General features: G+C 35.2%; 1 protein-coding gene across 2 annotated transcripts in view; it reads left to right on the top strand.

The window, feature by feature from the left end:
* Positions 1–26,535, top strand: part of LOC125664176 (calbindin-32-like) — a 54,378-nt gene that overhangs the window by 26,104 nt on the left and 1,739 nt on the right. The window contains exons 3-11 of one of the 2 annotated variants that reach the window (XM_048896757.2): positions 7,340–7,429; positions 8,880–8,966; positions 9,734–9,790; positions 10,842–10,925; positions 12,887–12,942; positions 13,444–13,489; positions 16,954–16,986; positions 18,181–18,237; positions 19,866–19,937. In XM_048896757.2, coding sequence (XP_048752714.1) covers positions 7,340–7,429; positions 8,880–8,966; positions 9,734–9,790; positions 10,842–10,925; positions 12,887–12,942; positions 13,444–13,489; positions 16,954–16,986; positions 18,181–18,237; positions 19,866–19,937 — 582 coding nt within the window. The remainder of the gene's footprint in view (positions 1–7,339; positions 7,430–8,879; positions 8,967–9,733; positions 9,791–10,841; positions 10,926–12,886; positions 12,943–13,443; positions 13,490–16,953; positions 16,987–18,180; positions 18,238–19,865; positions 19,938–26,535) is intronic. The other variant, XM_048896758.2, reaches the window with a different exon arrangement.

Raw genomic sequence — 26,535 nt, 5'->3', positions numbered from 1 at the left:
TATAGAACTGAATGTCCATGTACTTACATGCATGTCACCCATTCCTCCTGTTTATCATTTAAATGAGACATATGATAAGGGCTAATGATGAAGGTCAATATTGATTGATGGATCGTGTGACTTAAAGAAAGCTGTTGATAGCTTGTGGCATATTGGATTACTTTTCCAATCAAAAACATATGTTACTAGATCCTATCTATATGTACATGTAATTGGTTTGATAGCCATTTAGAAAACAGAACATCTGATGTTTTATACAAAAATTCATTGTATATTTACACCATACATATACCTTTGTTTACTTCATACATGTACCTGTCTTTATACGCTATTTGTACCTATTTTGTATCCATTTGCAAAGTTTTATCAATGATTTTTCCCGATGAAAATGCATCTTGTACTTTGCAATAGAAAAAAAAATCAAAACCCGCTGAAGTGCTACCATAGCAATTTGCCCTCGAACTCAAATTTTGATTGGGGGACAATACACTCCCCTGTTTTATGGCATAATGAAAGGCAAAGTTAGCGAATAGTGAAATAGTGATCAATCTCATAACTCCTATAAGCAATACAAAATAGAGAGTTGGGCAAACACTGACCCCTGGATATACCTTCGTAGAGCAAAAAGGGGAGGCCTTTGCTTTTAATATAAAATCTATTGAAATATACATCATTTGGAAAACCATCGAGAAGTTCAACAAGGTCGTCAAACCGCGTTTTATTCCGGCAGTTTAATTTGTGTCTCGTATCGAAATTCAATTTTCTTTCTGCTACAAAGCTGAATGAAATAACATGATACATTGTTTTTATCATTTTGATAACACTTATAGTATCCTGTGACGTAATTTCGTATTTTTCCTGGTTTTCAGACCTCATTGAATTTTATTTGAAAAGTTTAAAAGGTGTAAGTATCAATGAAAATTCATTTTCTTGACAATCGTTTTACGTGCGTCATGATGAGAGTTTCTATCAATTAAAATAAACATTACAAAAGTATCTAGAAAATTTGGGGTTTTTTTAACCACAGAGACCTAATCAATCATTTCGTAAATTATTCAAAAAGTTAAAGCTGAAAATCCCCTTCCTATTGGAGGTGGATGTGTTAACTGAGTGAATGGGTTTACCTTATCTCCGTTTGTTTTATGTCCCGTCGAGAAATTTTCACTCATGTAGAATAGTGAACCAACTGTAGGTGAAGTACCACAAATTTAGACCTATGCTTAGCCGATTTAAAGGGGGGGGGGGGGCAGCGGTGCTCGAACTCACGACCTTCCGGTTACGAAACGAATGCTCTACATCCGGTCATTATCTCTGAAGTAGTAAGAATATCACACATAATAACATGCTTAATTATTGTGCAGTTGAATATAATTTAAAATTTATATGTATATCAATTTTTATAAAATAGGATGCAAGTATAACATATTGATTAAAACATTATCAATAAGACTCGGTGTACACAGGTCTGTCAGTTTCATAGAGTGAAAATTTGATGTGTAATGACTGTAGATCTGGATTACAACTGTGAAATGTTGCGAACACTGGGTCTTAGTAAAATAGTCATAATGACTTCCAGAAGAATAAACACGCGGTCTCGAGGTTTTATTGAAAATACAAACCGAGTTCAAACAGATTGCGGATTATGCTCTTATTCAGATTCTTTGTAATTTGTCAAAATACAGAATTTTCCCATATAACATCAAAAAACTTTTACAATTCGGCACGCATTGTTTTCCCAGAAATGAACTTCACTGAAGACACTCTAGTCCTGAGATGTTTTCTCTAGTATGCCAGCTGTTCACTAATTGATAAGTATCATCTAAAAATCAGAGGCAGCTGCCAATATGACACTGTATTGCAATAATGTAGTTCTGGGTTTTTATACTGGTATATCGTATATGACTGTATTGTTGCAATATAGACTGTTTCTTCATACGAGTATGACAGGCAATAGAAATTGGAAGAAAGTCAAAGACCTATATGTACATGTACACCATGCTCTGCATCATTGATTGCTTCGGCTGCATGGTAATATTAAACAAATAATGAACAGTGATTCAGCTTAGGTCCTCATTCATCGACTTTGATACACGGGAAGAATGACGCTCCATGTTTTATGATAAAAGTTCAATTTCTTTACGGTTAATATTAAAAATGTCAATCACAAAATGTTATGAGATGTGAAAGAAGATCAATAAAAAATAGTCTCTTTTTCTAGGGAATTTTAAAACTATGGAGTTAATTTCTATTGATTTCCAGCATCAAAAGAAAAAGAGAAACCACCTGATCTCATTGTTAAAAGCCACACTCGTTATTTCATACGCTTCATTTTACCAATAAACATTTGATTTACTAGCTGAAATGAACAATCACACGGGATGTTGTGATGTGCACATATATATATCGTGATCAAGGTCCGTCCGCCAAGCAAGGCTCTAAAGGTAACACATATGTGAGAGAAGAAAAAAGACATCGTCAAAAGAATAAAGATAATCTTCACACAGTTCACTGAAAATTCTGTGAGCTGTATGGACCCCGCCATTTTTTCAACGATCGGTATCTTTGTATGTCTCCCTTTTGTTTCGTACGAAGTCACACAAGGGGTTCCGATTACTCAATTCATTAGTACGAAGTCACACAAGGGGTTCTGATTAGTCAATTCATTAGTCGCTTCAACAGTTATTCGAGTTTTAAATATGATTGCCAAAAATACAAGACTCTGACGTGGAATTTGTAGATACTCAATCTGTTCAAAACAATTTGTATATTATACTTGTCACAGCTTTTAGCAAATCGTTATGTATAGAAAAACAGTGACACGACTAAATAGATGAACGAGTTTATGAGTTTCTAAGACTGCGCCACTTCATCGAAAAATAAAAGAGTTGTTTGGTTAGTACCACAAACATATTTGATAAACAGACAAGTTTTCGCATACTTTCATTCGCATTTGTTGTTGATATGACGTCACAATATGCACTGTTTACGTCCACTGCGGTATATATGAATAGGCGGATCAAATGCGTAAAGTCGTGCTGCAGGATGTAAAGTAGATTTTGATCATTCGTATACAAATTATCGTAACAACTAAACATGCAATCTCAGACTGTAACATCACATGCTTTAGCATCCCCTCAAGCCCCAGTGGACCCTTGAAAACCAATACAAAAAATTCTTTAAACTAATAGTTGGATGTTTAGCACCAGAGGAATTTCATAAATGATATAAAGTGAGGAAATATTTCTATTTCTAATATATATATATATATAACGTACTTTACTGAATATGATAATCACTTGGGACACACCGGTGACCATTTCATGTTTCGCTCGGTCCAAACGGACACACCGGTATACATATTAGCGAAGAATGAGTACACATGTGAGTCACGTGATATGCTCTTCATCAGCTGAAAAATTATGAGGATTACCCAAAGTGCTCTTGAAAAATGTCGCCATCAATACTATCGCGTTGCCTCACTTAATGCTTGCTTTGATGACACACCGTGAATTATGCAAGTTTCTACTGCTTTGAAAAAAATATTGAATCACAGATGGCGTGTTGCAAGCATCAGTGACCTCTGCACTTCGAACTATATGACGACACGATACACTGAGTTTTTCCCAAGATAAGAACTTACTAGAAGCATCATAAAAATGATTTTAAAAATTCACAAGTGGATTGCTATAGCGTGTTAATGTCACGTGTGCATTGACAATATCTTCGAGGTCTTTGGTGATCATGTCTTCCAATAGTCTGTTGGAATCCCCATGGGCACGAATTGTGCTCTGTTGTTAGCTGACCTGTTTTTATATTCATATGAAGCAGAATTTATTCAAAAACTTCTACGTGAGAAGAAAAAATCTCTCGCTGTGGCCTTCAATTCGACATTTAGATATATCGACGACATTTTGTCTATTAACAATAATAACTTTCATTCATATGTCGATTCGATATATCCCTGTGAGCTCGAAATAAAAGACACCACAGAGTCGTCCACTTCTGCTTCATACTTAGATATTTTATTGAAAGTAGACATTAACGACAAACTGACAACTCAACTGTATGGCAAACGGGATGATTTCAGCTTCTCCATCGTCAACTTCCCATATTTATGGAGCAATATTCCATTATCACCTGCATATGGTGTTTATATCTCTCAGCTGATTCGATACGCAAGAGCTTGTTCTGCGTATAGTAAGTTTTTAAGTTGAGGCAAGCTACTGACAAACAAGTTGATGGTACAGGGGTTTCAACAATCTCGATTGAAGTCAGCATTTCACAAATTCTATGGTCGTTATAACGATCTAGTTCGCCAATACAACCTATCATTGGGTCATATGCTGTCTGACGTGTTTCATACCGATTGTTAGGCCGTTCTTGGCACACTGATATTGACTACGGATAACTCCGTTTACCTGATCAGGATATAGGGCTCACAGCTGGTGTGACCGGTCGACAGGGGATGCTTACTCCTCCTAGGCACCTGATCCCACCTCTGGTGTGTCCAGGGGTCCGTGTTTGCCCAATTATCTATATTGTATTGCTTGTTGGAGTTATGAGATTGATCACTGTTCGTTATCTTCACCTTTCATTCAAACAACTTATTATCCGTCGATTTTTATCTAAATATAATGATTTACTTTCGATCCGTGACTGACGAAATCTGACATCGTCTGCTGCCAACAACTAGAACATGCAAACTGTCTTTGCATATATGTGTAGCTGTAGTTAAAAAACTGAAGGTACAACGTAGCGTATACCTATGACCAGACACGTCTTTTGTAGGTTTTGTTGCTGTCGAGAGAAGAAAAGGAAAAGCGAAGCTAAATATGATGTCACAACACACTATATACATTAACTCCACTATACTTCCCGCGTTATATGAATAGGCGGATCAAAGTCTAAAGTCGTGTTGCAAAATTGTAAGGGTCTTCGCTCGTCTGGAAGGTCACACTGTATAACATGTAACTGTGTATTGAATTACAGACGTAGTATTTATCGCATTATTCATTTATTTTTACTATTCATATTACAAATGCTGTTGGGATATCCTAAAGACATCCTATATCTTAATATCTGTATACACGCCGCAGTATCGAGTGCGCTAATCTTTTCAACATGCATGTAAGCCCCCCCCAGTTATCCCTGTTATAAGGTAAACATCTGATCATGTCAAATGATCACAATATCTTCGTTTCGTACTTTTATTGTTGCCATTCTATCCTGCAAACATAAAGAATTTGCAATTGGTCGAGAATCGTCTGTTTCCCGCCCAACCATTTAAGGAACACTGTAAAGCCTGTGGGATCTCAAACCCGATGTAATTAGTAGATGAATTAAGCTGTTTGAAATTGTTTTGTATTTAATAAAAGAATTAGAATTATCATTTACGAAAAATACTACATATGTTAAAATAATTTCAAATCATGTTCTAGTTTTAAAAAAACAAACATGTGTTGATAATTAAAGTTTTATTATCGTTAACAAAGAAGCCATTTTCATATCCCGTGAACATGAACAATATTCATGTACAAATGTATTCCACTCATGATATACTGAGCAATAATAAAATCCCATCTTCTATAGATATGTTTTCCTATTCAATTTAGTATCTCTGCTGAAGGATGCAAACACCAATTTATTGGCTTTGAACTTGCCCATCCCATCCTTTGTAAGGAATTTATGTTTTAATATCTCCCTAGATGATAGCTCACTGTGCTGGAGTACCACGATCCTTCCTCGACAGATTTAAGAAAATCCAATGAAAATGGTCAAGTAATGTGTTAAATACCCCGGTGTACTATTTATATGTACTAGTATCTCCGTAGATCACTAAAATTTACCATCTCAACTGAAATTCGAAAGCTTTTGTTGGATATCAAAGCTTTTTGTGTCTTAGTTATTTGCAATTTTACATCGTCCTTTGTGAATATGTGAAGCGACATTTAAATGAAAACAAATGCTCTACTTTTTTAAGAAGACAAGCAAGAATATTTTGAAGTACGGGGAAATTAAGAATAATGTGTGTTATCTGAAAGGGAGAAAACCGATATCTTATGTTGGTGTCCTAGCATCTTAGCAATTAAATGTGTCATTTTGCAAGCAACTATCGACAGATTTGAAAACATAACCAAGACTGAAATACTTTTAAATCAATCAAATGGTTCATGAAGAATATAATAATGCAAAATCAATCAAACGGTTCGCAGAATTTGATTTTCTTTTGTAATTCGTGATATGAACATTCTCATGAATTTTTTATCCTAAAAAAGTGAATCAAATATAGCATTGATAACTATTACACAGGGAGTCGCTGTTTGATCACAAATTCCAGGGGAGAGAGAGAGAGAGAGATAGAGAGAGAGAGAGAGGGGGGGAGAGAGTGAGAGTGAGAGATTCCAGTCATTGACTGTCGTTTGCCGACAATCCCTTGGCACCAAATGACAACAAGGCTGATCGTGTTCGCTGGCCGCTTCATTACTCCGCGGACCGTGTTCACAGTCCTTTAATCTTCCTTTCAGACACGGACTTACAATTTGTTTTATACCATTAGATGAGTATCGATCTCGGCAAGGGTTGCGCCATTTTCCTCTTGCCCTTGTTCTACCTCCTAGATCTCTTGAACCACACTGTCACGTGCCGGTGGCCAAAGAAGTTTTCTCCCAATGAAGCCTAATTACTGGATCAATCTAACGCTGACTACCAGTCCGGCAAATGTTTCAATAATAGATGGGAATGTTTAACAATGATTGGCACTATCTGGACATACTTTATATACATGTACATGTTCTCCATCTTAAAATGATTCCGATAATGAACTAATTTCCTTCCATTTGTGCTTGTAAAAAAAATGGATTGATACAAACTGTTAAGAATTCTTTAGCTTAAGTTAATTGGAGTTGTAGGCCATTTTCTTTATCAATCTAATTAAAATCAGACCTTCTTTAATCGTTACATTGTCTCCACTGTAACGCTTAGAGAAGGTCTGACTTTAATTAGATTGTTTTCCTTATATATACAATGTACATAAATTTAACGTATAGAGAATGGACGCTGAGGACATTTTGGGTTTATTACATGTACTTCGGCAACAGTATTTCCTTTCCCAGGACATTTTGACGACAATATAAAATTTGAACTGTGACGTCATTTTACTATCAGAAACGCCAAACTCTAGTGTTGCAGAAGTGTCTACATCGTCGGTTACCCACGGGTGCTTCTATTCGATTCTCTCCATCATCATGAGGGAGCGTGAGTGGACTTAAAACCGTGGTTTGCGACGATGACGTGTCGAACGTGAGAGTGTAACTAACGTACGTCTGTTTTTTGTCTGCAGGTTGTGTCTCCCACAGCTCTTACGGACGCCAAGACTCTGCTCATGAATGCTTTTGATGAAAACAGCGACGGGAAAATAGACATTGCAGAAGTAAGACAGAAAGACTTTTCCTCAGCAGTATAATCCAAACAGTGATAAGAAATAGCGTGGTATTCCTCACATTCCAAATTCATGAAACAGCAAGGTTTATTTTCGCAGATTTTAAGAAATATATTTCCTTTTATAAATTTTTCACTAGACGCTTTACGCCAGCATAATTCATGACGCGCTTATGACAAGTAGGCTGGCGTAAAGCGTTGCCGTTCGTAGCCTCATGCATTTTCAAAAATGAAATTTATTTTTTATAGTTACATTTCACTTTCATTTCTGTCGGAATATTCCCAGCCGTTAAAACGGTTGTACTACAGTGTATGTGTATCAAGAATAATGCGCATATTGAACATAGAGGAAATAGCTAGCATTTAAATTGGTAAAACTACCGAAGGTAAAAGCATCGGAAATGTAATATTACAAATTTGAAAGCGATGAAACTGATATTTCATCTCTGAAGATAATCTTATCTTTGAAGAATTTCTATTGATTTGTCGGATTTTTTTTTTCGTGTTGATGACGTGTAAACTGTGTAACTGACGGAAAGATGATTTTCAATCATTGAATTTATTTCAGAATTATTAGACGGCTAGGGTTCTTACTACAACAATGAATCATTTGCATATATATCGTACCTTTCAACCTCATAAAACTAGATTTATAGGATAAGCATCGAATATTCGAAGAATTAATGGACAAATCTATCGTAAACTCTATATTGAGAGAAGATTTATGGTATTGTGAAAGATGACCGAATCTTGATCGTGCTCGGAACAATCAATCTGGTCAGTTACGCGTTTGACTGTTTGACATTAGTTCTTGAAGAGCAGAGGCGATGGTAAAGCAGAATTTGGTCAATCTCAAAATCAGTGTTAGTTTTAACACGTGACATATTCCAGGTTCTTTGTAACGTCGCGAAGTTAATTAGAATTTTTGCTGTAATAATTTGAAATATATTTTCCCCAAATTCATTTACTTCTGATCAGTAGAGTTAAAGTATCTTCATAGATATTTAGCTTAGTTAAATGTTGTTTATTCTGAAAATGAAGAAATGATGAAAAATCAGTTTAGAAAATATCTTCATATTAGTTTCAATTCATTGAACTCAAAGGATCTAGCTAGGAGCCCTTTAAGAAAGGATCTATTTAGGAGCCCATTTTATCAAAGTTTTCACGACTGAGACAGATATCTACAATCGGAACAATTGTTTCTTTCCTATAAAAATTTAGTTATATTTATGTGCTTTACATACAAAACCATTAGATAAATTAAAAAAGTGCCCCTGTTCTTAGACTGTAAGACCTACATATAATTGTATGCTAGCCTCCTGGCTCCATGGTTCGCGATGATTGCCGGTGTCGAATCCAACAGAAATGGTATAATGGTTAGAATTTTTGGTGATTTGAATGATACATCTTTCTTATAATCTTTTATTTTACATTTTACCTAGCTTGCCCAGGTGTTGCCGACCGAGGAAAACTTTTTACTCCTATTCCGACGAGATAATCCCTTAGAATCCAGTGTTGAGTTTATGAAGGTAAGTTAGAGAAGATTTAACAGTCGTATACCGAGTTTTACCAGCGATACGTCAGCGGAACCGGTAAAGCGAATGTTTGTAACCGGTAAATCAGCAACAACAGTAACAAATAACACACGAGGGGATAGTTATTCCCATTCTAATGCAATTTCGTGTTTCGTTTGATGTTTTCGCCTTGCTTTGCGGAGTTTTGGTTTTTATTTTATGAATTGCGTAACGATTGACATTCAACCTCTACTAGTGGGCGTTCTCAAACTCACATTTCTCTGAGACAACCCTCATGTAGAGATTTGACTTGGTTGACGTTATGTTTTTCCGTCATAGTATTATGAAGTCATAATTGAAAGCTTTCAGTCGTTCAACCAGACGCTCGTCAGTCTCCGACGAGGTCGCTCGTCGGAGAATTACGGAAACAGCCGAGTGTCTACTGGTAGTTGAACGAGAACAGTTTCGTTAATGCTCGTTTTAAAAACTGCTTCAAATCTCCGAACATCAGCTAATGAAAATACAGATTACAAAACAGAATCATTAGAATGTGTCTTTACGTGCTAGTTTTAATGTGGTAACTTTAATGTGTCTTTACATGCTAGCTTTAATGTGGTAAATATTACTCGATCAGCTTTAATACTGTCTCAAGGATTGACACTTGATAGAATTTGTGAACGTCGTAATTGGTAATTGGGATCTAAAGCACGCGTGAGGTATTATGTTGTTGACATCCGTTATCAAATTTTCCAATTGAATATGTTTGAAATCTGTAATTTCAGGTTTGGAGAGAATTTGACAAAGACCGAAGCGGATACATTGAAGCAGACGAACTCAAAGTAGGTCTTCTGCGGAGAATAACGTGCTTGAAGGCTACTATTGGAATATTCATTATCACGCTGTTTTAACAAAATCATTAAACGCGTTCCAATCCTGTTTATGGCGTAATATCACAACCTAATGATTTTATATCTCGCATTTCCTTAATTTTCTTTGAATAGAGCGAGAATTTCTCGTGTAACATGTAAAATTAATGGCTAAAAATCTGTTGTACTTGGAAATATCAGCCACATTAAATGTAGTCACAGGTTATGAAGTTCTTGTTTTTATGTGATCGGAAAACAAATGCTGTCAATTCTAGTATGGAAACAAAATTTTCATAATCATCCAGTTTTGATCAAACAAACTCCGGATAAAAACGGGTCAATCATGATAAGTACTCAATTTAGAACAACAGAATATGCCCATTAGCCGTTAGAAAACCTCAAAATATGTTTATGATATAACTTAAAGATGGAGAGGTACTAATTTTGTCCCAATACTTACTAATCATCATATACAGGGGCGGATTCAGGAATTGTGGTAACGGGGGGCGCCACTTTATGAGGCAGTGGGTCCAGGGCGAAGCCCTGGTGGTGGTCCAGGGGGCGAAGACCCCGGAAGCTCCCGGGTTTTACAGATTTTATGGGGCTTGAAATGTTTCTCCTATTAAGTCATTTGTACTATTTTCTATCATTTTGATAAGGTGAAATTAATAAAATGACCCAAATTTTAAGGGGGTTTTGGAAAGAATTAAGTTCTCCCAATAAAATAATTCAAGAAATCAAAGGATTTTGTCATTCATTTCTCCGGGAGTGGAAGAAATTATTGCTTCTTTTATCGTTAGTACATTTTCCGAAAAAAGATACCGCGATTTACCTTAAATTTGAAAATTTTAGGGGGTCGCGCGCCGGCTGCGCCCCCTCTAAATCCGATACTGATATACATGTACATGTAGATACATTGCTCTCTAAAATTCTGCCATTCACAACGCTATCCACCGGCTAGTTGAGAATCCCGCTCAGGACAAGCTTATATTTTTACATAGCCATTGTGATTCTTGTTTTGTAGAACTTTTTGTTACATCTCCTGAAACAATCTAAAAGAGAACACGAAGTATCGGAGGAACAACTCATCACTTATACTGACACGGTGGTAAGTCTAGAGAACAGGGTCTGACAGGGAGATAACTCGTCACTGACACGGTGGTAAGTCTAGAGAACAGGGTCTGACAGGGAGATAACTCGTCACTGACACGGTGGTAAGTCTAGAGAACAGGGTCTGACAGGGAGATAACTCATCACTGACACGGTGGTAAGTCTAGAGAACAGGGTCTGACAGATAGATAACTTGTCACTGACACGGTGGTAAGTCTAGAGAACAGGGTCTGACAGGGAGATAACTCGTCACTGACACGGTGGTAAGTCTAGAGAACAGGGTCTGACAGATAGATAATTCGTCACTGACACGGTGGTAAGTCTAGAGAACAGGGTCTGACAGGGAGATAACTCGTCACTGACACGGTGGTAAGTCTAGAGAACAGGGTCTGACAGGGAGATAACTCGTCACTGACACGGTGGTAAGTCTAGAGAACAGGGTCTGACAGGGAGATAACTCGTCACTGACACGGTGGTAAGTCTAGAGAACAGGGTCTGACAGGGAGATAACTGATCATTGACACGGTGGTAAGTCTAGAGAACAGGGTCTGACAGGGATATAACTCGTCACTGACACAGTGGTAAGTCTAGAGAATGTGATATGACAGGGAAATAACTCGTCACTGGCACAGTGGTAAGTCTAGAGAACGTGATATGACAGGGAGATAACTCATCACTGACATGGTGGTAAGTCTAGAGAACGTTATATGACAGGGAGATAACTCGTCACTGACACGGTGGTAAGTCTAGAGAACGTGATATGAGAGGGAGATAACTCGTCACCGACACAGTGGTAAGTCTAAAGAACGTTATATGACAGGGAAATAACTCGTCACTGACACGGTGGTAAGTCTAGAGAACGTTATATGACAGGGAAATAACTCGTCACTGACACGGTGGTAAGTCTAGAGAACGTGATATGACAGGGAGATAACTCGTCACTGACACGGTGATAAGTCTAGAGAACATGATCTGACAGAGGAACAGCTCATCATTGACACTGACAGGATGTTATTCATTATTGAGGTGGCATATGATTCTGACAGAAAATTGTTAACCTTTTGTAAATCCTGTTTTCATGTCTACATACATGTATATTCACCGTAAAAGCACAAAGCAATTTCGAGTTCAGAGTACATGCAGTGATCTATGTGGAATAGTAGCTCTTTAAAATTCCTATTTATTTCAATTATACTGAAAAGGACAATTTTGCTCAAAATTGATGAAGAGGATATGATTGTGATAAGGTATTTTGATATCTTTGTTAGAATTATCAATGATTAATAATGACCGTGAGTTGTGGAGAGTTAAGATGTTACATAGTATAAAGTCTTAATTTGGCCGTCGAAACAGACTTTCAATTTATTTTAAAAAAAAAACGTTCTAGAACTGATATTAAAAGCTATTTTCACCAAGCAATGAATTCATAAAGTTAGACATTGTCCGGAGTTTTTAACATTTTCAAAAAGTACCCATTTCCATATTATTGGTAGAAATATTTATCTTGTTTATAAAATCGCTATAATGTGTTACAGAAATGATAATTGATGCATTATACATGTGATATCTAAACAATAAGAAACTGGAGTGGGTTATCTTATCTTGTATTGATAGAGAGCGCCACAGGCAAATCCAGCCCTGAACAAATAAAAAAAAAAGAAGATAAATGCTGAGAAGATGGGTTTTCAGGAACCGTTCTCGAATACGATTTCGGAAAACACAAACACTACCTTTTACTTACAATGGCAGTCAGGTCGTCGGTCAATAAACAACCTTTTTGTCGTTATATTGTAACAAATGGTGCAAAATTAATTCCGAGTATAATATTACATCTTTATTTTTATTTGTGAAAGCATTTATTTAAATATCTATTCTATGTGTTTTTGCAAAACCAATAAGATTGATGTATCAAGCTGTTCCCTGAATTTTAAATAAATAAAATAATCGTTGTACTTTCAGCTACAATTATTCGACAGGAATAAAGATGGAAAACTACAATTGAGTGAAATGGCAAAGTAAGTTAACAATGATCTAGAATTATTATAGCAGATTTATAGATATGACGTATTATAATTCACATTGATGCCGGTAAATTGAAAGAAGTTGTTTATTGTTTGTATGTTGGAAAATCACTGCAATTAGTTTTCAGGGACAAAACACAGAAGAAAGTTACATGTAGTACCTAATTCGTGTAATACCTAATCATGTAATATTTAATTCGTGTAATATCTAATATATGTAATATCTAATTCATGCAATATCATTGATCCGACATATCCAGTATTATCTAAGTTTTGGAACTTGTATACAATCCTTTTGTCTAATTGGCAATAAGATATGTTCAAATCAAATCATATTCAGAAATTTTAAAGTGCGAACAAGTAGTCACAAGCGTATCGAACCAGAATTCGTGATAGTATTGATAATTGTCAGGAATGATAAAATATAATGCTGTGCTACAGAGGAGGGGGTGGGGGTGTAAATCATAATTACAAGCTATTTATTATACATTTCAGACTTCTTCCTGTAAAAGAGAATTTCTTGTGCCGACCAGTATTTAAGGTAGAAATCTGATTTTTTTTTCAAACCTGTAAAGATATAATCATTTTCACCATTTTTAACGATATAAATCGTAAAGACTTCTGCGGCAATTAATTATTAATTGATAAAATTTGTTAAGACTCAATTTGCAAAGTATTCAATCTGAAAATCGGAGTGATTAAAGCTATTCGGGTGAATAGATATTGTTTTCTTGAGTCTTTTGACTACGATATGGTCCACTGGACAGCGTATTCAATATATTAATAAAATTTAAATAAAACGATAAAGTTTGATGGGTCTCGTTCTTCTACCAAGGAACTCATGAATATCTTGAAACTACATACAATATAACATGTTGGGTGTTCATGGCTGCAGAACTGTAGCTCTCTGGAAAAATATTGTGACGGAACAGAGAGCTACAGATCCACCCCTTATAAAAACCTTCGATTTACGGCACACAAAAATATGCGCACGGTTGAGGCCTTATATTGCTATATTTTTGCATTGCCGTCTCATGAATTTGATATTTAAAAATTCCTTACATATTTTCCTATTATACTTGTGTCCAAACATACCTTCAAATATTCCTTAAAGCCCCACACGACCCGAAAACTCACAGCTTTTGATTGTTTGTTCGTTGACTTAGTCATATGTTAGGTAGCCAGTCAATTCGAATCCATGCCTGCACAATAACGTCTAAATGTGAACTAATATCCCAACAAATATTTTAACTAAATATTTTAATTAATATATCATCCCAGTTGTTTTAATTAATAATTATTCAAATAGCTAAACTCACGGCAATGCGGCTTTCATTAGTCTGGTGCGGTCTTCATCCTTGTCACTCGAGTGCATGTTATGGACCATAATGGGCTTTTGTAGCATTTTCATTAATCAAGAGTTTATTTGACCTTTAGAAAAACTAAAAAAAATTTGGATTTCCATCAATTATTCGTGTCGATAATAAATGAAGAGCGAATACATAACTTATAGCGAATTTTATGAATAGATGCCAATAGCAACAGGGTTCGAATTGACCGGCTACCTAACATGACTACGTCAACAAACGAAGTCATTTGAAGCTGTGGGTTTTCGGGTCGTATACGGCTTTAATGAATATTTGAAGGTATGTTTGAACGCAAGTATAGTAGGGGAATATGTTGGGAAAAAAAATTGATATAAAATTTATAATACAGCAACACAAGAATACACCGATACACATTTATCAGGCCTCAACCGAGCGCAACTTTTTGTGCGCCGTAAATGGAAGGTTTTTATAAGGGGTGGATCTGTAGCTCTCTGTTCCGTCACATAATTTTTCAGAGAGCTACAGTTCTGCAGCTAGTTGTTCATAGCATTGTATCATCGAGATTTCTTTCGCGGTCAAACTTATATACCCGTTATAACCGTAATTTTCATTAAATATCAAAACAGAGATCCACCAAAGGAAATATTATCAAAATTTGTCAACAGGGAAGTAGTACATGTTGAGATTTATATTTCAAAAACTAAATCCCAAAATTTGTTACACACCATTTTTGGGATTCGAATTTCATTTGAATAAGAATTGTGATTTTACTTGTAGATATTAGATGTAAGTGAAAAGTTTTCATAAGGTTCTAAAACTCGTGAAACTATCAATTTTGGTGTATCGGAATGACACAGAAGCTATTAACTCTATTCTTTATTATGGGAATGACACAAAAGCTATTAAATCTACTCTGTATTACGGGCTAAGAGATGGTATCTTTCAATGCATGGACTAATCCTCAGAATCGTATAGTTTCTGGTAATGTCATCACCCTCAAAGCAGGAGCAGCTAGGAATGCGGCATTTTAATTTCCTTCTAGACTATTTCATTCGACTTCACTAATAGGTGTATTGTCACGCAGTAGCGCATGCGTACATAACCATGTCCTGTTGCGAAATATGATTGGCTGTGGAGAGCACTTCTTTTATTCTTGAATTGAAAAATGATAAAGACAATAGCGAGTCTGCTTCTGCTCTTCTCGCAGCCTTGAGCCTTTCATTGTGTGCTCTTATTAGCCTTTACACTTCTCTGCACTTTTCATTTTTTTTTTTAAATGTATAAGTTTGACCTCAACGTTCTCAATTATACAAATGCATTGGCCTCCGCCCTTTCCTGCTGCAAGACAGCTTTCAAGCATTCAAATGATCAGGACTCAGCGTATCGGACGTCAACAGTTGGATTATTCTATCAATACAGATTATGGTATCAATAAACACGAGAATGGAATAACTTTGTGGTTACCCTGGTCTTGTTCCACGGAAAGTCGCGGAACTCTATGTATTACTAGTGTGCTATGCGCTGCCATTCTTCTTCTTTTTTTTCTTTTTTTTTTTAACAGATCCACCTTCTTTTAACGTAAATTGCTTGTTAACACATTCACGCTGAAGGGTTGAATTTCATTTCCGGCATTTCAAAAATGTACCACCACTTTTCTTTTCCGACATTTTATACTTTTCATATCCGGCATTTATCAAATAGTACTTTTCCGGAATTAGAATTGAAGTGGATGTTTTCCGTATTAAAAGATCAAAAGAATAAATCATTGATATGCAAATAATAAGATATGCCTTGCTTGGCCTTTAAAGAAACCAATGTAGAAACGGATATACAGTAATATATTCATGTAATTTAAAAGCATAAAGTTGACATTTTAAATCATGCAAAACTTTGAAATAATGCTGTTTATATATATTGTAATTCTTTGAATATGAAAATGTGTTTTGAATTAAAACATTATGTAATATTTAGATTCTGTTCAAAATCCTACGTCCACCCCCCCCCACCCCCCCCCCCCCCCCCACCCCCCGAACAGGGACAAACTCTGAATGGAAGAGGTGACAATGAAGTGTTGTTTTGATATGTAAAAAAAATAATCGAAGGAAATGAAAATTTAAAAATAATACTGGAAGTGTTCAGCATCCGGATATGGAATGCGACGCATTGCAGAATTCATATCTTTTGCTAAAAACACTGTGCTTTGTATACTAAGTATGAAAAATTGCTTATTCTTACAGACGTTGAAAAAATATACATTACGACATCTGAGTTAAATGTACATGCAAAATATACACATACAATTTCATAGTCACTGTATTAATTGTGAATGATTCACTAGAGAATCAGATTTATCATCTTGTAGTGAGGGTAAAACACGGTAGAAATCAATCATGCATGCAATCAAATTAACCTAATCAGATTAACCTAATCCCTTTGAGATCAAACCGAATGAGTGTTATTTAAAGGGGCAAAACAAACAAAACCAATTTATTTATGTCAAAAACTTCAAACACCAATCATGCGTTTTCACAATGTTGAAGGTAAATGATGACGTCACTACCCACGTTCCCACAATTCCAAGAGAACAAGATGAGGGGAAGTAGGGGTGGGGGTGTTTAACTTTCAGACCCCCCTTTTCCGTTCTGTGTCGGCATTACATTCATAACGCTCTTTTCAGAGACAATTCAGAAAGAACAGTTCTGTGTTTGGTGTAAGTCTCTGCATGCCTTTACATCCTTCATCTTGTCTTTTTCACTTACGTTTGCAATCACTACAATGTGCTTTTTAGGACGTTCGCCACAGGAATATAAAAAGAGGAACAAATGATTAAAAACTTAATTATGTATAATGAACATTTTCAAATAAGCTGATCATGAGGCTCCTGCTTCGTAATGTTTAAGAAAAAGACTAAGAATTAGTTAGAGTGACTTCAATTTCGATATGTAGACAGTTCGATCTAGAAACTTGATAATCAATCAAAATTGTTCAAATGCATTCAGACAGTAACTGTTGAATTTGTTTATGGTAATGTGAGTATTATCATTGTTTTATTGAAATCAATTTGTTCATTGATGTTCAGATAAATACAATCATCACAGCTGAATCTTTATTTCTGCGGTGTTTTTTCAATATATATATATATATATATATATATATATATATATATATATATATATACACACACTTGTATATATTGATGTTAGAGTGATTAGAAAACTACAGAGCGATAGCGATATTAACATGAAGTGAAAATTACAACGTCGTCATTAATAACAGAATTTTTTTTAAAGATCCCCGATAATGTGTGCAAATTCGTGTCTGTTTCTTCATCATTATTCTGCTTTTGTATCGCTTTGTAAATTTTTATTTTGCATAACTAGCAACTTTAATCTTTAAAACAAGTAATTAGGGTGTTTTTAGAGAGTGATAACGTTTTATTTCCTGTAGCGGACGAGATTAGACTTTTCTTCGATGCACATATTTTGTCCGTCTCTTGTGTACATTTTCTGCAACGTCACTGCACAGTCCCCATCTTATAAGATGTTTATGATTTTAATAAATTTTTCGTCAACACTTTATATTGCCTACCTTTACGTTTAATGTTACGAGAATTCTTTTTTTTTTCCCCTTGATATCTTTCATGTTTAGAATGTACACAAGCACGCCCTGCCCTCAGCTTTTTGAAAGAGTTCTATGTCCACCGCTAAAAAGTAAATAAAATGATTTGAACTCGTAAGTACCATTGTCAGTTAAGACATGGGCACGTGAAAATCTCAATATTAAGGAAGTTCGCTGAGCATAACCTTGTTTGGGATTTTCCGTCTTTACAATTTCATGATTACTTACTACTGAGGTTCGCGTTTCTTCTAACTTTTAAATTTTTCATTGTGATCTTGTCTTTTAGAGTGCCAGTAAGCTGACCAAAGATGATATTGACAAAGTATTTCGTCTTTACGATAGAGTAAGTAAATGCCGTTTTGTATATCATTGGTCGCTGGTATACCTTGTAAATTAAAGCCAGGCCCGAAAATTAAAAATTATATGTGATACAAGATAAGCTTTACCATAGGCAAAGTCAGTCTAAAATCACCTACGCTATCGTTATGGACATATCAAATGAGTGACGTCATGTACATATCAGATGATTGACGTCATGTACATATCAGATGATTGATGTCATGTACATATCAGATGATTGACGTCATGTACATATCAGATGATTGACGTCATGGACATATCAGACGAATGACGTCATGTACATATCAGATGATTGACGTCATGGACATATCAGATGAGTGACGTCATGTACATATCAGATGATTGATGTCATGTACATATCAGATGATTGATGTCATGTACATATCAGATGAGTGACGTTATGGACATATCAGATGATTGACGTCATGGACATATCAGATGATTGACGTCATGGACATATCAGATGAGTGACGTCATGTACATATCAGATGAATGACGTCATGTACATATCAGATGATTGATGTCATGTACATATCAGATGATTGACGTCATGGACATATCAGATGAGTGACGTCATGTACATATCAGATGAGTGACGTCATGTACATATCAGATGAGTGACGTCATGTACATATCAGATGATTGATGTCATGTACATACAGATGAGTGACATCATGTACATATCAGATGAATGACGTCATGTACATATCAGATGATTGGCGTCATGGACATATCAGATGAGTCATGTACATATCAGATGATTGACGTCATGTACATATCAGATGATTGACGTCATGTACATATCAGATGAGTGACGTCATGTACATATCAGATGATTGATGTCATGTACATACAGATGAGTGACATCATGTACATATCAGATGAATGACGTCATGTACATATCAGATGATTGGCGTCATGGACATATCAGATGATTGACGTCATGAACATATCAGATGGTTTACGTCATGAATATAACAGATGAGTGATGTCATAAACATATATCAGATAATTGAATGATTGAAGTTATGGACACGTCACATGATTGGCATCTTGGACATATTATGATATGTGTGACGTTATGGACATATCAGATGATTGACATTATAGAGACATCAGATGAGTGATGTTACGAACATATGAGATGAGTGATGTCATAGACATATGAGATGAGTGACGTGACTGACGTCATGAAGACATGAGATTACTGACGTTATGGATATATCAGAGGTATCTGTGTGAATAATTGTGCTTCCAACCATGACGAAGTTAGACTGGCACACCTTAAACTTGCACTTCACCAAGTACGAAATCTGTACATGTATCTTGTAATGTTTTGACCAAATTTATCGCCGTGGACAAAAAGACAGAAAGATGAAAACAAAACAAGTCCCCGACCTTTAATCTCAGTATGTTACAATGGAGTGTCATACGGAATCACAGCGTGAACTTTCATCTCAAAGACCGACCGAATCAGTGTACAGTTTATCGTATCTCAATACATATTCATCGTATCTCATTCATCTGCATATTCATCGTATCTCATTCATCTGCATATTCATCGTATCTCATTCATCTGCATATTCAAAACGTATTCCTGTTTTACTTCAGGATAACAGTCATTATATTGAGAATGAAGAGCTGAATGGATTCCTGAAAGACCTCATGGATCTTGTAGAGGAGGTAGGGCGCCCTGTACTGTCACTGCTTGTATATCTGATGTTGTTTTTCTATTTCAAACACACACAGACAAACACCAACACCGCTCGTGCATGTGTGTGTGTGTGTGTGTGTGTGCGTGCGCGTGCGTGTGTGTGTGTGTGAATCAAAATTTCTAACTCCCAGCACATAAATACAAAATTCTTCTACAATCTTCTATTTCAATCACATTTTGATCATTCTCATCTTAGAAATTTTTTTGTCATTTAAATTTGAAAGAATGTTTGGTTCGTGAAGTTCAATTCACACCTGCATTCACACCTGTGTGGATGGAACTCCATAAACCAATCATTCCCTTTCTGTAGATAATACAATTCTTGTTCGAGAAAACTTGCATCTAAAGTTGATCTTATTTCCCAATATGAGAATCTCGCCGGTCGCGGTGCTTACTATAGTGGTTAGGGAGTTTACTTCCCAACTGTGACGTCCCTGATTCAATTCGCACTCCCGGTACAACGTTAGTTCTAAGATGTTTAAATTTAAAGGAAGTGATGTTTCCTTTGCCAAGCCCATTGCAAATGAAGTAAGAGTCACAGTTCTTTGGGATTTGACTTAAATCAGAAGTCTCATGTCACGGTAGACAATGGCACCGTACTACACCAACACTGCTAGTCTCATGTCACGGTAAACAATGACACCGTACTACACCAACACTGCTAGTCTCATGTGACGGTAGACATTGACATCGTACTACACCAACACTGCTAGTCTCATGTGACGGTAGACATTGGCACCGTACTACACCAACACTGCTAGTCTCATGTCACTGTAAACAATCATCTATTATGACACCGTACTACACCAACACTGCTAGTCTCATGTCACGGTAAACAATGACACCGTACTACACCAACACTGCTAGTCTCATGTGACGGTAGACAATGGATCTGTACTACACCAACACTGCTAGTCTCATGTGACGGTAGACAATGACACCGTACTACACCAACACTTCTAGTCTCATGTGACGGTAGACATTGGCACCGTACTACACCAACACTGCTAGTCTCATGTCACGGTAGACATTGGCACTGTACTACACCAACACTGCTAGTCTCATGTCACGGTAAACAATGACACCGTACTACACCAACACTGCTAGTCTCATGTGACGGTAGACATTGGCACTGTACTACACCAACACTGCTAGTCTCATGTCACGGTAGACAATGACACCGTACTACACCAACACTGCTAGTCTCATGTGACGGTAGACATTGGCACCGTACTACACCAACACTGCTAGTCTCATGTCACTGTAAACAATGACACCGTGCTACACCAACATTGCTAGTCTCATGTCACGGTAGACATTGACACCGTACTACACCAACACTGCTAGTCTCATGTCACGGTAGACATTGGCACTGTACTACACCAACACTGCTAGTTTCATGTCACTGATGCGGCCTTGAGCGCCATGCAGAGGTCGAAATTTGTGGCACTTCCCCGAAAAACTGGCGAAGTCTCTAGATAAATTCTTGAATGAGACTTAATACAGCATACAAACATTAAACAAAGGGATGTAGTCATATGCAAATAGCCTCACAGTGGAAAGGATAGGACCTAGTACCCTTCCTTTGGGTACTCCAGATGTTACTGGTAATGTTTGAATGGTATTTCTATATAGAATCGCTCTTTGTTCTTCTCTGTATAACAGAATTTGGTTCTTATTCATTTCCTCTGATACGGTAATGATTGAGATTGTTAAGAAATATCTTCTTCGGTATCTAGTCAAACAAATTTCGTGTTTAACATAGTTTTTGCTAGATCTGGGAGAGTACTGTGGTACTAGTAGTAGCGTGATTGTCCTCTCGTGAAAGCATGCTGGACATCATTCAGGATTCTGTGCCCGTGTTATGGAGTGAGCCCTCCCCTGTTGTAAAACTCCTTACCCCGGAGATCTGGCTCTAGATTGACTTTGAGTGGAACTTTCTAGAGGACTGTCTGGCTCCAGAGCAGGTTTTTCCCCGGGGATCCTCTCAGTGGAGCCAGGGTTCCGGAGGGAAGTCTCACTCTATGAAATTGATCACAATGTCGCGTGACTTTACATGCGACAAACAATACTGACACTGGTTAGCTGCACTGTTATTACTAGTAACTCGGACTAACTTCCTCCTTGAAGACGGGCGCAACACACCCATGCGCCTCTTCAAAAAAAAAATCTTGATCCGACACTGCGAATAATTCATAATTTACATAAACATAACAAAGGAATGTTTATGGTAGACATCTGTCTTGCATGGAAGCCTTTCTACTATGCTGAATGTGATCTTGAAGAAAATGCTTCCATAAGCAATTATTGTCCTGATTGCAAGAGTTGTCCTCGAGAGATTCTACAAACACAGTATGAGAGTCTGCACTGCATCTACTCATGGGGCTATAGGATAATTGGTCAGGATTCATTTAGAGGACTAGGAGAGGTCGTCAGGAGGCGGTCGGTTATATGATATAAAAGTCTAAAATGACAGTGTGCTTGTGCTATTACTGAATTATATATGTACACATATACACCAATAACACACACATAAAAATAAAATTATATATATATATATACACATACACCAATAACACACACATAAACATAAAATTATATATATATACACACATACACCAATAACACACACATAAAAATAAAATTATATATATATACACATACACCAATAACACACACATAAACATAAAATTATATATATACACACATACACCAATAACACACACATAAAAATAAAATTATATATATATACACATACACCAATAACACACACATAAAAATAAAATTATATATATATACATACACCAATAACACACACATAAACATAAAATTATATATACACATACACCAATAACACACACATAAAAATAAAATTATATATATATATATATATATACACATACACCAATAACACACACATAAAAATAAAATTATATATATATATATACATACACCAATAACACACACATAAACATAAAATTATATATATATATACACATACACCAATAACACACACATAAAAATAAAATTATATATATATACACATACACCAATAACACACACATAAACATAAAATTATATATATACACACATACACCAATAACACACACATAAAAATAAAATTATATATATGCATACATACACCAATAACACACACATAAAAATAAAATTATATATATATACACATACACTAATAACACACACATAAAAATAAAATTATATATATATACACATACATCAATAACACACACATAAAAATAAAATTATATATATACACACATACACCAATAACACACACATAAAAATAAAATTATATATATATACACATACACCAATAACACACACATAAAAATTTAATTATATATATACACACATACACCAATAACACACACATAAAAATAAAATTATATATATATACATACACCAATAACACACACATAAACATAAAATTATATATACACATACACCAATAACACACACATAAACATAAAATTATATATATACATATACCAATAACACACACATAAAAATAAAATTATATATATACACACATACACCAATAACACACACATAAAAATAAAATTATATATATATACACATACACCAATAACACACACATAAAAATAAAATTATATATATATACACATACACCAATAACACACACATAAACATAAACTTATATAAACACATACACCAATAACACACACATAAAAATAAAATTATATATATACACACATACACCAATAATACACACATAAAAATAAAATTATATATATATACACATACACCAATAACACACACATAGAAATAAAATTATATATATACATACATACACCAATAACACACACACATAAAAATAAAATTATATATATACACACATACACCAATAAAACACACATAAAAATAAAATTATATATATACACACATACACCAATAACACACACATAAAAATAAAATTATATATATATATATACACATACACCAATAACACACACATAAACATAAAATTATATATATACATACATACACCAATAACACACACATAAAATAAAATTATATATATATACACATACACCAATAACACACACATCAAAATAAAATTATATATATATACACTCATACACCAATAACACACACATAAAAATAAAATTATATATATATACACATACATCAATAACACACACATAAACATAAAATTATATATATACACACATACACCAATAACACACACATAAAAATAAAATTATATATATGCATACATACACCAATAACACACACATAAAAATAAAATTATATATATATATACATACACCAATAACACACACATAAAAATAAAATTATATATATATATACATACACCAATAACACACACATAAAAATAAAATTATATATATATATATACACACATACACCAATAACACACACATAAAAATAAAATTATATATATACACACACATACACAAATAACACACACATAAAAATAAAATTATATAAACACATACACCAATAACACACACATAAACATAAAATGATATATATACACACATACACCAATAACACACACATAAACATAAAATTATATACACACATACACCAATAACACACACATAAACATAAAATTATATATATATACACATACACCAATAACACACACATAAACATAAAATTATATATATACACATACACCAATAACACACACATAACGATAAAATTATATATATACACACATACACCAATAACACACACATAAAAATAAAATTATAGAGGGCGAAGCCCTCTCACGGCTCGAAGGGCCGTGAGAGCGGAGCTCTCCCTATAGGTAACACGTATATACATGTTTAAAAGGAAAATATAGGAAAATAATGAAAAATTAAACCATACTTATGGAACTTGAAAAGTTTGGTACCAATGGCGTCGATTCGAATATTAGCGCGTGGACATGTATTTCTCCATTTTGAATCTCGTCTACCCTAGTTCACGTCGTTCTGAGATGTTTACACATAAAATCCGTAAAAGCATGTGAATCTTATTTTCTTAATCATATATAATCACTCCACGATTAACGCCATGTTTTTTGTTGTGGTTCAAACGCTATGTTTGTAAATTTGCTAAATAACGACGCTGAATATGACGTCACAATGTACTGTTTACATTAATTTGAGTTATATTTCCCGCGTTCAATATATAGGCGGATCAAATGTCCAAAATTAGGATGATACAGCTCCGTCCGCGTGCTAACTTCGGGTTGTTTTTGTCCTGTTTTGGATATAGATACTAATGCCAATACTTTTTGCTTCGCCCTCAAACACGGTCACACCGTAAAACATATTATATATAAACACATACACCAATAACACACACATAAAAATAAAAACGAATTGTTAGGTTTTCATTGGGGAAGGGGTTCTTGGAGGTATGCTGTCCAATGCTGTAAAAGGGAATTTGAAGTGCGAGCCTTTCGGAAAGCATCATCTAAAATAAAGACCGGGAAAAATAATAGAGGGCGAAGCCCTCTCACGGCCCGAAGGGCCGTGAGAGCGGAGCTCTCCCTATAGGTAACACGTATATACATGTTTAAAAGGAAAATATAGGAAAATAATGAAAAATTAAACCATACCTATGGAACTTGAAAAGTTTAGTACCAATGGCGTCGATTCGAATATTAGCGCGTGGACATGTATTCCTCCATTTTGAATCTCGTCTACCCTAGTTCACGTCGTTCTGGGATGTTACATAAAATCCGTAAAAGCATGTAAACCTTATTTTCTTAATCATATATAATCACTCCACGATTAATGCCATGTTTTTTGTTGTGGTTCAAACGCTATGTTTGTAAATTTGCAAAATAACGACGCTGAATATGACGTCACAATGTACTGTTTACATCAATTGCGTTATATTTCCCGCGTTCAATATATAGGCGGATCAAATGTCCAAAATTAGGATGCTTTAATGAAGCTCTGTCCTCGTGCTAACTTCGGGTTGATTTTTGTCTTGTTTTGGATATAGATGCTAATGCCAATACTTTTTGCTTCGCCCTCAAACACGGTCACGCCGTAAGACATATTAAATATATATTATGTATTGAGAAAGTCTACATTTCAATGACACTTGAAACAGACAATCCTTGAGTGAAAAGCTTTATAGAAGGTGAAACCCTCTTACGGCCCAAAGGGCGGAACTCTCCCTATAAGTACATGTAACACCTGAGATCTATTGTTAAATGTTTGATTGACAGACGGCTAACAATTTGGGGGTTTAAATTAAAGTTGGGTCTTTAAAAGGAAAATAATGAAAAATTAAACCATACCTATGAAACTTGAAAATGTTGGTCCCAATGGCGTCGATTCGAATATTAGCGCGTGGACATGAATTCCTCCATTTTGAATCTCGTCTACCCTAGTTCACGTCGTTCTGAGATGTTACATAAAATCCGTAAAAGCATGTAAATCTTATTTCCTAATAATATATATCAGCCTAACCATTCCTCGATTAACACCATGTCTCCTATGTTTGTAAATTTGCTAAATAACGACGCTGAATATGACGTCACAATGTACTGTTTAC

This window comes from Ostrea edulis, chromosome 1 (genome assembly GCF_947568905.1).
Source record: "Ostrea edulis chromosome 1, xbOstEdul1.1, whole genome shotgun sequence".
Taxonomy (NCBI): Eukaryota; Metazoa; Mollusca; class Bivalvia; order Ostreida; family Ostreidae; genus Ostrea; species Ostrea edulis.
The sequence above is the reverse complement of the archived record's forward strand: the minus strand, read 5'-3'. Positions and strand labels throughout refer to the sequence as shown.